Source organism: Mytilus edulis, chromosome 9 (assembly GCF_963676685.1).
Source record: "Mytilus edulis chromosome 9, xbMytEdul2.2, whole genome shotgun sequence".
Classification (NCBI taxonomy): domain Eukaryota; kingdom Metazoa; phylum Mollusca; class Bivalvia; order Mytilida; family Mytilidae; genus Mytilus; species Mytilus edulis.
The window spans coordinates 21420549-21435225 of record NC_092352.1 but is presented as its reverse complement, the minus strand read 5'-3'; the positions used below and the strand labels follow the sequence as shown (position 1 = coordinate 21435225).

The 14677-nt window shown below is 31.7% G+C and overlaps 1 protein-coding gene across 2 annotated transcripts in view; it reads right to left on the bottom strand.

The window, feature by feature from the left end:
• Window positions 1-14677, bottom strand: part of LOC139489659 (FERRY endosomal RAB5 effector complex subunit 3-like) — a 29694-nt gene that overhangs the window by 13358 nt on the left and 1659 nt on the right. For both annotated transcript variants that reach the window (XM_071276304.1, XM_071276306.1), the window contains exons 2-7: window positions 12830-12981; window positions 10230-10378; window positions 9312-9493; window positions 8128-8215; window positions 4415-4533; window positions 2080-2180 (exon numbers count right to left, since the gene is read on the bottom strand). In XM_071276304.1, coding sequence (XP_071132405.1) covers window positions 2080-2180; window positions 4415-4533; window positions 8128-8215; window positions 9312-9493; window positions 10230-10378; window positions 12830-12980 — 790 coding nt within the window. In that variant the 5' untranslated portion in view covers window position 12981. The remainder of the gene's footprint in view (window positions 1-2079; window positions 2181-4414; window positions 4534-8127; window positions 8216-9311; window positions 9494-10229; window positions 10379-12829; window positions 12982-14677) is intronic.

Here is a 14677-nt window from a genome sequence, read left to right as displayed (position 1 = left end):
TATTATGCGTTAAATTTTATAGGTCCATTGGACTGTAAATATTTATTTAGCTATTCTGTGTGTGAACTGAATAAAATTAAAATCGCCATGAAATTCAAAGTAAAAGTTATCATGAAAAATAACTTCATAATTTAAAAATGTAGAAACTTCGATACAAACAGACACAATAACACTAATTTTCGTATGGATTTAAAATAGTTCGTTAACTGGTACTCCAATACTTTACTGATCTGTTGTCATCCATCATCGATCGGACACTTTTTTCAAAATCCATTTATACTGTTAAAGTTTGTGACAAATTCCTCCAAAATCTAGTTAATTCATATTTTATTATGGGGCCGGATCGACTTGGGGACGGATCGACGTGGGCCGGATCGACTTGGGCCGGATCGACTTTGGGCCGGATTGACTTGGGGCCGGATCGGTTTGGGGCCGGAACGACCGGATACCTTTTTGCCCCTTTTTTCCTAGACTGTTTGCCCCAGAACCCTTAAAATAAATCCCAACCTTCTACTTATGGTACTAATCATTGTGGAACAATTTCAGAGCAATTGAAATACTTAAACACAACTTATTGTACTGAAACTAGATAAATAAAATTGAGAATGGAAATTCGGAATGTGTCGAAGAGACAACAACCCGACCATAGAAAAAACAACAGCAAAAGGTCACCAACAGGTCTTCAATGTAGCGAGAAATTCCTCACCGGAGGCGTCCCTTAGCTGGCCCCTAAACAAATATATACTAGTTCAGTGATAATGAACGCCATACTAGTTTCCAAATTGTACACAAGAAACTAAAATTAAAATAATACAAGACTAACAAAGGCCAGAGGCTCCTGACTTGGGACAGGTGCAAAAATGTGGCAGGGTTAAACATGTTTATGAGATCTCAACCCTCCCCTATACCTCTAGCCAATGTAGAAAAGTAAACGCTATAACAATACGAACATTTAAAATTCAGTTCAAGAGAAGTCCGAGTCTGATGTCAGAAGATGTAACCAAAGAAAATAAAAAAAATGACAATAATACATAAATAACAACAGACTACTAGCAGTTAACTGACATGCCAGCTCCAGACTTCAATTAAACTGATTGAAAGATTATGATTTCATCATATGAATATCAGGCACAATCCTGTTTTGGGCCCCTTTGGGCCCCTAATTCCTAAACCTTAGGGACCATAAACCCCAAAATCAATCCCAGGCTTCCTTTTGTGGTTATAAACATTGTGTTAAAATTTTATTCATTTCTATTTTTATACTAAAGTAATTATCTGTTTTCGGACGATGCTGATGACGACGACAACAAGGTGATACCAATATACGACTGCAAAAATGTTTGCGGTTGTATAAAAATAAGTCCTTTCATTATTAAGTTACTGATGTCTAAAAATACTTATAACTACAATCTGAATCTAAATGTAGACCCTGTGGACGACCCACATGACGTTCCAATGTAGGATTGCTATGTTTCACTTCTGTATATATTTGTGATAATGGTTTGATAAAAAAACACAGTGACTTACACTTGAAAACAGACTTTCTGATTTGAATTTTCCTTGGAGTTCAATAATTTTGTTATCTTAATTTTTACCCTATTGACCGTTTCATATTTTAGACACTTGTGATAGTAACTTATATCTATAGATGTAACAAGATTGATGTATAGAAATTAAGTCACTCTTACCAATGGTGACTGTATATATCATAGCCTTTTACCTTTAACCATAAGCACACTGTCAAGGTCAAAACTATTGCAGTAAACTATCTATATGTAAAGTGAAAGTCTCAACCATGCTGACAGTAGGATTTCAGCTTCAACCTTGGTAAAACTCTCCTCCATGCTGATAGTAGTTTCTAACATTTAACCCTCAGCCCCTCTTTTCTGGTCAATGATTTCCTTGTTACATACCTAAATGTGTAGTAAAGCTTTCATCCATGGTGATAATAGTTTCAAACATTTGACCCTTTACACCTCTGTTATGGTCAGATCTATTCCTGTTACATAACTAAATGTGTAGTAAAACTTTCCTCCATGGTGACAGTAGCCTCTTACATTGATCATCCCTGTTACATACCTAAATGTATAGTAAAACTTTCCTCCATAGTAACAGTAGCCTCAGATCTTTCCCCATCATCAGCCTCTGGTAGAGTTGTACTGATGTTTCTCATTCTGCCACTGAAAAAAAACACATCCACTTTTGCTGCCATTTATGAAAATTAAACAACTAATAATATTCAGCAGGCTATGTTTAAGTTTTGGAAATATGGATGCACATATTCAGTAAAGGAGACCATCAAATACTTTTCCAGGCCTTTTTCTTATAATATTTTCCATCGTTTAAAACAGGAAAATGAAGAATTTTTTCTTTGTTATGTGATCTGAGCAAGAAATATCTAAAATCACCATCTTAACAAACATATAGAATGAAGACTTAAATTATCTGCATTAACACTTAAAATCATATTCCCACAAAATCCAAGAAAAATAATGAATTTACAAATTACAGTATGTCATAATATAACTTTATAAACATAATACAAACAAAGAGAAAGAGAAAATATACAGTATCTATACTATTAAACGAGAAGACCTCATTTTGTGTGTCGCTTCTCTTCTTTCCACAATAAATTGATCATCATGCCACTGTGTCCTATAGGTACCATGCATAGTCGCATGTGTCATCCATTCTTAAGATTATTCAGATTGAGCTATTTTGGGAGAAAAACAAGAAAGGACATCTGGATATTCATTCCGTCTTTGGACGAAATTTTAAGTCAGACCAGACTTCCGGATGGCGTTTTCTGTTTACAGTGAACATACATATGCTACGCATAAAGTGTATTTGCTATCTGCTATCATTTTCAGTTAATTATCTGCAGCAGTTACAGCGTAACACGTGAAAGTCAAATTATTGTGCCATGAAAACGGTAAATGAAGTCTTAGGCGGGACATGGGAAATTATAGTCCAAATAATTATGACGTCTGGCAAGGCCATTTTAATTTTTTTCTGGGTCGTAGGAAGGAGTCCCAGAAAAAATTAAAATAGCCTTGCCAGATGTCATAATTATTTGGACTAGGGAAATTACAACTAGAGGCTCTCAAGAGCCTGTAGCGCTCACCTGACTCTACTTTGGTTTTTGAAATCATATAAAAACAGATAAAATTTGGCGATAAAGTAACAACACTTGGCCAGCACCTCTTAAGGAAAGGACTATTCATGCTATGTTTGGTTTCATTCCATTCAGTGGTTCTCTAGAAGAAGTCATTTGTATGCATTTCCCATAGGGTCCTATGTTAAACTAAGTCCCCCGCTGGCAGCCATCTTGAATGATGGATCGGCTACAAAGTAACAACACTTGGTCAGCACCTCATAAGGAACATTCATGCCATGTTTGGTTTCATTCCATTCAGTGGTTCTCTAGAAGAAGTTCAAAATGTAAAAAGTTAACGACGACGACGGACGACGACGACGGACGCCAAGTGATGAGAAAAGCTCACTTGGCCCTTCTGGTCAGGTGAGCTAAAAAAGGAGAATGGCTTACGTACAAAGTGTAAGTGGGATCCGGGATCCAAACCCTCCCCCCCCCCCCAATGAGTCAGAGACCCCTGTTATAGGAATGAATGAACATAATATACAGATAAGCGCTAAAATTACGGTATTCCTTTTCTGAAGTTATCCAGTCATAAAACTTGTACAAAAAATCATTGATTTATAAACTGAGAATTGATAGTAAAGAGCAAATACCCTTTATTCATAGCAACACATGTTCATAATATACTAAATGTATGTCCATATTGAAATTAATAGAAAACAAAAAATTTGGAAAATTGGAAAAATAAAGGAGGGGGACAATATACAATTATGGCCCGTTGAAAAGGTGAATATCCAAAATTGTCAACAGGAGAAGGTTATTTCATTGAGGGCGCAGCCCGAAGTGAAATAACTTTTAAGGGTTGACAATTTTGGATATTCATCGATTCTAAGGGGCCACAATTGTTTTATTATACCGAACTAACAGTGGAAAGCCATTTCGAACGCTTGCTAGTCTATATTTTTAACATAACACACAGACTGGTGTAAATTTTTAGGGTTATTCGTCCTTCCTTGCAATTGAATGAAAATTAACTGAATTATTCCATGTCACGTGATAACGTTTTAACCAATAGAATTGTTTGAAATATATGTAAGGTATAATAATAACAATTGTCCTATCCCCAAGCACCTATGACTTTTGATACCTTTCCTTAAATTTTCCAGTCACAAAATCTTTTACAAAATTTTCCCTCCAACAGTTTACATACTTTCAACCACGCTCTGAATGCCCGCGATTTTGTGGGTGAGTTCTAGTTTAGAATTAATTAAGAGATGGCAAAGTCCAAGGTTATTAATGAATTTCTTATAAACTTACATATAGGGTTTTGATTGAGACTGAGTATCTTCATGTACTTTAATCACCCATTCTCTAAATTCCTGTTTCTGCGTGTCTTTTAGGTTTGTTAACTCTTTGGTCCATTTACTTTCAATCATCTGCAATAAAACATAATCTACTTCAACTTTAACTTTCCTATAAATATCCTGACATAACATAAACATATTATGCATATGTCTAATACATCCTTAACTTTTCTAAAAATATCCTGACATTACATAAACATATTATGTCTAATTCATCCTTAACTTTCCTATAAATATCCTGACATAACATAAACATATTATGTCTAATACATCCTTAACTTTTTTTAAAATATCCTGACATAACATAAACATATTATGTCTAATACATCCTTAACTTTCCTATAAATATCCTGACATAACATAAACATATTATGTCTAATACATCCTTAACTTTTCTAAAAATATCCTGACATAACATAAACATATTATGTCTAATTCATTCTTAACTTTTCTAAAAATTTCCTGACATAACATAAACATATTATGTCTAATTCATCCTTAACTTTCCTATAAATATCCTGACATAACATAAACATATTATGTCTAATACATCCTTAACTTTTCTAAAAATATCCTGACATAACATAAACATATTATGTCTAATTCATCCTTAACTTTCCTATAAATATCCTGACATAACATAAACATATTATGTCTAATTCATCCTTAACTTTCCTATAAATATCCTGACATAACATAAACATATAATGTCTAATTCATCCTTAACTTTCCTATAAATATCCTGACATAACATAAACATATTATGTCTAATTCATCCTTAACTTTCCTATAAATATCCTGACATAACATAAACATATTATGTCTAATTCATCCTTAACTTTCCTATAAATATCCTGACATAACATAAACATATTATGTCTAATTCATCCTTAACTTTTCTAAAAATATTTTAGACCTAACATATATACAGTAAAACCTGACTAAACCGAACCCTTTCGGGACTTGAGATTTTGTTCGGTTTTGGCAGGTATTCTGTTTCATCAGGTTCACAATGCATAAAATGTGATATGATTGGTCTTTAGAACAAGTTTGGATTAGACAGGTTTCCGGTTTAGTCAGGGTTCGGTTTTATCAGGTTTCACTGTATACAAAGTAGTCTGATTCTGCCTGAACTTTTCTCATCAGGAGAGTCTTCTGTTATGATTTTCAAGTTTATAAAGTTCAACAATTAATTGTAAGGCAATGCATGACAATATGGCTGTATAGCCAGTCAAGGTCGTTTAAAAACTTCCATCATCACAGGTGTCAACATAAAGGTGTAGGGCAATAATTGACCAAAAATTACTGAAAATCTAAAATTTATCATACATATTCTTAAATTACTGAAAACTTGACTAAGGTACAAGATATTCAGAAAACAAATTTGACATTGAACAAGTTACCATGGCAACAAATCTTGACTTAATCTGCATATTTTGTAAAATTTTGTGATTTTCCTTGTTTTTCATCAACTTCTAAGTATATTTTAGATTGAAAAAGTATGTGCGCATCCAAGAACCAACTTTATATTTGGTGAGATTATGTCAATAGTTATAATAAAGCTTCTGTTAAATTATTTTGTTGTTTCCTGGATGCGCATGATGTTTTCACAAACGGAAATAATGATAGAAAACTGCATAAATTCTGTATTTTTCATCGTTTTGATGAAAACCATACATATCATGACGTAATTGTGACATCATCAGATAAAAATCTTTATGTTTTTCATTTATATTTCTTGATTCTATGCATTTTTAAATTTTATGTGCAAAGGAGTAGGTCCAAAATATAGCAGTTTTACAAAATTGTTAAAATATAAACTTTTAGTTATTTATTGGACAGTAAAATGCTTCTGCTACATAAAAATGGGCTGTTTTTGACAATACAATGCACATATATCGGGTACTAGCACCATTTAGGCATGCTAAATTACTGAAATCTTCACAATTCTAGCATTTTAGTTAAATTTTAGACGGTTTTCGTGAAAAACGAAAGTGGCCGCATTCGTGTGCATCCCTAATATTGAAATGTAAGTTGTATTTTATGATAATACATAACATATATAAAGGATGAGGATGAACATGGATGCGGCCACTTTCATTTTTGACAAAAACCATCTGACGACATTTTTCGGCATATTTGGTAGATTTTTCATATTTCAGCTTGAATCGGTGCGTTTTTTATGAATAATTCAGTTAAAATCTTTAACATAAACTAATTGATTAAAATAAAATAGACACTTAAGTGTTTAAAAAGGGGTCAAAATCTTTCTTCAGATGAACCTGAAATTTGAGGCCAAAATCGGCCCTTACCGGACCTACTCCTTTGAAATAGTTATCAAACATTTTATTTTCTTGGGCCAAAACCTTTGTTCCTTCCTAACAGATGTTCCACTTGGAACTTTGTTATAAACAATGTCATAATTTCAGTGTTCTCCCCAGGGCTTTTTAGCATCATGGTAATGTGATGCTATAATCTTAAATGTGATGCTATCTGATTTGGTTTTCCTATAGGTTATGTTATGGATGTGATGCTATAATTTTTAGAAACAAGATGGTATTTCAATTTCCCCTGTTTACCAGGATGCTATATAAAATATCTGGGGAGAACACTGTGACATAATACCTGATTCTTATGACTTATTATAAATAAAATGATTATTATTTCTGTATATGTTCTTCTAAGATAGTGCATTGCTAAATATAACAGAACAAGTTAAGGTCAAACAATGTTAAACTCATACTGAAAATTGAAAAAAAAAAGCAAATAAAAAGTTATATGTGGTACACACCAATGGGACAGCAATCTAATGACATACAAAATCCAAAAGATACAAGAGGTCATCATAGTCTTCAACAGTACTTACTATAGACAATAGCAATATTACAAGCTATTTTACAATGTGAGTCTAGAAAAGTGTGAATAAATGTAACAGAGACTATCAAATATTAACCCTCAAAATCAAAGTCCATAAAAGACAAAAATCATTTTGATATAACCATGGAAGTAAAAAATGTATAAAGACAACCACTTACTGGGTTCCTGACTTGGGATATGAACATGGTCCTAATGGAGTTTTTACTAGTTTTTTAAGCACTAAAACCTACTAGCAGTTGAAATTTTTGTAGATCTCATATAGCAACTTAAAGAACAGACAGGAAGACATGATCTTGTGCATTTTATGCTCCCGTGAAAGATTTGTATTACCACTGACTGAATACTTAACAAATCACATATACAAGCTCAACATATGTCTCCTAATGGAACATCTACCATGCTCAAATGCAGACATTTTACAAAGTAAGGATTATTTTTGCAAGGGGGTCCCTTTCTATATACAGGTATAGTGGTATACACAGACATTTCACTGGAATGGGTCTGCATTTGTTCAAAGTAATTGTTATATTCTATGTGTAATGAATCTACCTGCATCCGTTCATAGTTATTGTTATATTTTATGTGTAATTAATTTACCTGCATCCATTCATAGTTATTGATATATTTTATGTGTAATTAATTTACCAGTATCTGCTCAAAGTGAATGTTATATTTTATGTTTTATGAATTTACCTGCATCAGTTCAAAGTAATGGTTATATTTTATGTGCAATGATTTAACCTGCATTAGTTCAAAGTGATTGTTATATTTTATGTGTAATGAATTTACCTGCATCTGTTCAAAGTGGTTTTGAGCTAATTCATTAACTTCATCATTAGAATACGTCTTGACTGCCTCATCCATTTCCTCTCTTTGTCTATAATAACAAACATTGTAAATATTATAAGAAAAAACACAATGATTCAATTATAAAAAATTGAAGAGCTGCACCATGAGTGTATGCTATGCCTGTAGCTGTTTCAATGGATAAAGTTCCATAACTCCTCAATGTCATATCAGAAATTTATAAATTAAAAAAAAATACATGGAGGTTATTTTAATAGTTATAAACAAGTCATCAAAGTTTCATGAAAACTGCTTACAGTTCTTTTGAGTTTTTGTACAAAAACTGAAATATCCCCTCTTTTTATCAATAAAATCACATATTAATAACCTTGGAAATGTAAAATCTAAAATTTATACAAATCATAATCTAGCTTATAATATCAAATAAAGTGGTTATTGCATTTATTTGTAAGTAACTTGTCACTTTGTGTAAAAGTGGAAATGTGTGTTCTAGTCTTTTTTTTTTAATCATTAATACCATTTTAATGATTTGTTTACCTCCAACTAACAACATTGTTGTCCCTACCCTTCTTAAGATCTGTAATCAATTAACTACATATGTAATCACTTGAATACAGAGCCATACTAGACACATTATGTGTTCAAGAGAAATGAAAAATTATCGGTCAAAAATATTGTGTCATTTACTTAGAGTTGGAGGATTGACAGAGAAATTGCCTGGACCCAGCAAGAAGCAGTCCCTTAAATCTCAAATAGTATGAGCTACAGCAAGTCAGTCGAGAAAAAATAAAATTGCTATTTTCTATATAAATTCAATGCAATAAACTTTTTTGTTGAAATGTTAGTAAAGTACAATGCAAATGCTGAAATCTAAATGGCAAAACTTTAACATCCAAAGTATGCAAAAGTTTCAAAGACCATGGACCATGACTGATCAGGCTGGCCCAATGAATCCCTTTGAAAATGAGATCAGCCTATGATTGCACAACTGTATACCAAATATCAATGACTCATCTTAAGAGTTTTTCCTTTAACTGATATAATCACACATTTTAACATGAAAACAATGAAAAGTTTGAAAGTCAATAAACTGTTACTGAGGTACGGTACCATAGCCAGATAGTCTCATGAAAATGAAATGTGCCAATGCTAATACAAGTGCATACCTCTGTTGCAGATGACCAAGATCAGCATCTCTTTGGCGTAACAAGTCTTCTACTGTCAAAGAGTATGTATGTTCTAGATTTAGTAATGTATCTAATGCTGGTGAATGAATCAGAGCGTGATAAACTTTAGAGAACTTTTCTTCCTGGGTCTCTGCCTCTACTTTGGCATATGTCTTCACTTCCTGCAAAAAGAATCATCAAACTGATAAGAAATTAATGAAAACATATTGAAGTACCAGTATATGTTCTAAAGTATTGATGTTGGTAGTTTTTACTTCTCTACCTTTTTATCTTAATGCAGTATTTTAAGTAACAAATAGATATAAGAAGATGTTGTATGAGTGCCAATGAGACAACTCTCCATCCAAGTCACAATTTGTAAAAAATCAAACCATTATAGGTCAAAGTACAGTCTCCATTGCGGAACCTTGGTTCACACTAAGTGCATGATTTGGCTGCATACTTAGATACCCTAACTCTTCCAGTGATGGACTTTTTTTCTGCTTTCCCTACATTTATACCAAAACCTACCCACCAATCAATTGATTATTCCATCAATTTTCTATATCACATAGCCTGTACAAGATACAGAAAATTTATGATATTCTAATAAAAAATTCTGATTTTGAAGTTGCAAGCTACTAGAACAAACTAAAATTATCATGATTATCACCTTTAACCTTTTGTTCAATCTATCTGATTTTGAAGACTACCAAGATCCTGTTTTACAGAAGATACAGTCATCCAGTCTTCATTACATGGATATATTTCCCAAGATAAAGTCATCCAGTCTTCATTACATGGATATATTTCCCTAACAGTCATCCAGTCTTCATTACATGGATATATTTCCCTAACATTTTGAATGTTTGTCCTATGAAATGATTTACTCATGGATCTTCAACTGAAAATCCTTACCTGTGTGAAAGCTTTTGACCATTTATCAACCAAACTGTCCACAGATGCTTGGTCAGCCTTCTTTATTTCATCTATCTTTTTCTGTACATTTTTTTCATAAGTTTGTTGTGTGTGTTTCCACACAAATGCATCTAGTTTTTCTTTCAACTCTGAAATAAATAAAGTAAAGTACACATACATACATACATACAAGACAATGCTTTAAATTATTTTACATTTAAAATATGACAAAAATTCTGTCCACCTAGTATTCAAATGATGAAAACTTTAGACAATCTTGGCTTTTCTGTTTCAAGCTTTATCAAAAACTATCAAAGCCAATAATGTTTGAAAGCTAAGGATGAATAGAAACTGTAACAGTTAAAAAAAGGGGGTGTAAAGGAGGGTATCTGCCAGGCATGGGGTAATCGTAATCAGTAATCGTAATCAGCTGTAATCGATTACATTTTGCAGTGTAATCCTATGTAATCAGTAATCATGCCATTTCTGATTACAAGTAATCATGATGTAATCGATTACATTGCAAAAAACAGGTGTAATCATGAATACTTTTAGATTACTTTAAGATTACATTCATATGATTACTTGCTGATTACAAATCTTGTATATAATTACATATGAAAATGGTATTCACAATGATGGGACCTTGTTTAATGTGATAAATTGTATCATCTATATAACAAATTTGTTTAACCTAGTGTTTTATTTTGTTAACAGTTTACTAAAGGAAATTGCCTCTCCAATATTTTGTTGTGAGATTAAGCTCTTATGATACAAGAATATGCCTTGAAAGCATTGTTTTCCTTGATTGAAAACTTCTGATATTAACTCCAATTTCATATAATTTAACCAATATTTTTACATAACTACATTGAAATTCAAATGCAGAAAACATTTAGTTCCAATTTTACTTTGATGGTCGACATAAATATATTAGCTCACTTAATTCAAAATGGAAGTTAAAACCAGATTTCATTTATTGACAAATTGAATAAATTTTGTTTTCCATAAATTCGTGTATAATATGTGCTTTCTAATTTTTGTTCTTTATTAACTTTGAGCCTTACGGCTCATCAGTACAAACAAGTACATGTACAGTGTATACATATGGCATAATATTACAAACAATATGCATAGTTAACAACAGGTGACGTCAGAAGTTTCATTAGTACAAAATATATTTTATTAAAATAAACTGTTTTTTAATTTTAAGAGAAATGTATATACTTTCCTAAGTTACACAGCTGTTTTGTGTTTTCACCTGACAATAATTATTAATTAGATCAAGTATTAAAAAATTTCAAATAAAATAATGACAATCAACCACTTTTAACTTTATTGATACTGTTATTATGACAATAAAATTTTAATACCCAAGCTCACCTATTGTTTGTTAAAAAAAATGGAAGTGGGGATTAACACCTGTAAAAACATTAATGGATGTGTCAATTATGAGGTCAACTATGTCCCAACAGACAATAAAATTATACTTAATTAATTTTTCCTTATTTGTTCAGGTTTTTTGTTAATTAGGCAGTTGGTTAAAATTTGTAGAAAAAAATAAAGTTATATCTTTTACATAGAGAAAGGACATGCACTTGTCTGTAATAGCTATTTTATCAAATTACACATGTTACACTGTACTTGTCTATAAATTCTTTTAATTAAGATGAATAATTTAAAGCTTTTAAAAAAATCACCAAAATTAGCTTTTTTGTGAGGATAAAAAATTATAAAAAAAACTTTGATATTGCAATTTACAATGTAATCATAAGTAATCTAAAGTAATCATGATTACTTTAAAGAAAAGTAATCTAATGTAATCGATTACATATGAAAAAGGGTGTAATTGTAATGTAATCGATTACATTTTATTAGCAAAGTAATTGTAATTTAATCGATTACATTTTAAAGTAATTGACCCCATCCCTGGTATCTGCACGGAAGAATGCGAAATAGAATTACCATTTCACGATGAACGACCAATTAAAAAGTTCTTGCACGTTGATTTTATTACCAGTTTCACGAAATATGGTGAAAGTCGAACCCTTTGCACGTCTGCACGTAAAATAAAAATGGCAAAAACACATTGCACAAAAATAACCCTTTCCCACCCTCTTAAAAAGTTACATAACCAAAAAAAAACTAAAAACATAGCCAAATTCAACTTATGCAATTTTGCCAGAGATAGTTGAAACCTTAGTTTCCTTATACATTGTGCGTACCGTAATTTCTTTTATGAAAGAAATGAAACAACAATTATAGTTTTTTCTGATAGGTATTTGTTAAATTGATGCTTCAATGAAACTATGATTTAATACAATTGTCTGGCCAATGAAATAATCTAGTGAATGTTAAGGGAGGACATAAAAAAATCAATGAAGGATAAAAAAAAACTTAATTCAAATAGTTTGGGGGTGGGGGGTGGGGAGAAGGGGGTCTTAATTGCTGCAAGTTTTGTTTAATTGACATCGATTTTATACATCCTTATTGCAATTGGTCAATCATTTTTTCCCAAATTAAGTAAAGCTCAGTGAAAAACCATATGAATTAAGTTTTTTATCCTACATTGAACTTTTGAAATCGTAAGTGATACTTACCATTCTCTATAAAACATGGCAAATTATGAGCAGTAACTAATTGACCAATGAAATCATTCAGTGGTTGCTTCAGTGGTATGGGAACAGGAACTTCTAATGTTGATACTAAATCTTTACTGAGGAATGTAAACTTGAAGTCTTCCTTAGACATTCTGAAACAATATATTTTTATTAAACAGATATAAAACAAATAACCTATATTTTTTTATTATTTGCATTGATGGATGAAAAAGAAGAAGATGTGGTATGATAGCTAATTACAAGGACCACTTTCCCCAAAACCAAAAGGCAAGGTTGTAAATAACTATAGGTCACAATAGGTCTTTCAACAATGAGCAAAAGGCATACTGTTTTGTACAAATACTACCATAATTTTAATATTATAATTGAAAATAACATTCCAACTTTAACTGGACAATATTCAACAATTCTGGTTAATAAACATACAACAATCAACTTACAACAATTCTGTAAGAAACAATATCCACAAACAATCAATAATCTGCAGTCTAACTGACCGTTTGTGATATGAATAAAGGTCAGAAAAACAACCTTGAATCATGGGCAACAATTTAATGTGTGAATGATTACATTGCAGTTTTTCTAACCAAGAATTAATACAAATTAACACTTGATATCAAGCCAGTGAAAATCAATTTTAATAATGTGTTCATAACTTCATGAACTTTAAAAACGCCAACATGAGATTTCAAATTAACAGTCTTACTGTTTTAATATCAAAACAAAATTTAATACAACAAAATTTAAGAACAAGATGTACAAAATAAGGTAAATATTTCTTTTTGACCACAACTGTTCTGTGAATGGTAAAGAATTATATAACTAATTGAACAAAAGAGCATGAATTTATAAGATTATAAAATATGATTGCCAATACAACAACTTTCCAAAAGGGTCAAAATAAAGAGGATGTAAGCAACTTTAGGTTACTGTAGGGTATTAAAAAATGAGCAAAACCCATACAGTATTTAAATTTCTATTTTAATCAAATGGTCCTTTGAAAAATTAAATAATTATCTGATTGAATATCTATTTGCTGTAACTCATATCAAGCCTTCTTCTGTAATGAAAAAGGTAGATGTGCTAGATACATGTACATGTATAGAGAATATCTAGCACATTTAACTTTTAAAACTTACTGGAGCTGTGACCAGATGATTAAAATTGTAATTTTTCTCTTTGACAATAGCTATGTGTGTTTCAGCAATACAGTATGTTGAAGATAATATTTTGAATGCCACTTGAAAATGAGGGAATATTGGATAGGGACAGAAAGTGGTTGGTTCTCTAACTCATGGAGAGCCATGATGTAGTGGTTAGTGTATTGGACCACTAACACAAAGGTTCCTGGTTCGATTCCCATGCAGGATTAAAATTTCAGGGACTGAATTTTCGGCTCTACCTTGACACCATTTGCAAGTATGGTCTTGAGGAAACGATGATAGTTTGTTGGAAGGGGATGATAAATGGCTGACCCGTGTTATAGCCATATCTCTTGCACGTTAAAGACACCCTTGTAGATTTAAAAAAAAAAAGCAGGCTTATGCTGCTACAAGGCAGCACTCGCACCCGCAAAGTGGAAATATAAGTTGCAAAACTTGTTTCCCAATCCACTATAAATAAATATGTTTAAACTAACTAACCCATAATTTTGGCCTTAAGAATTTGAAAATTTTAACTGACATCATGAAAATAGTTTAAAAAAAATGACAAATCTCTTATAAAATTGACTATATAAATGTAATATAGAATTGAGAATGGAATTGGGAATCTGTCAAAGAGAAAAACAACCTGACCTAAGAGCAGACAACAGCTGAAGGGTGAGAA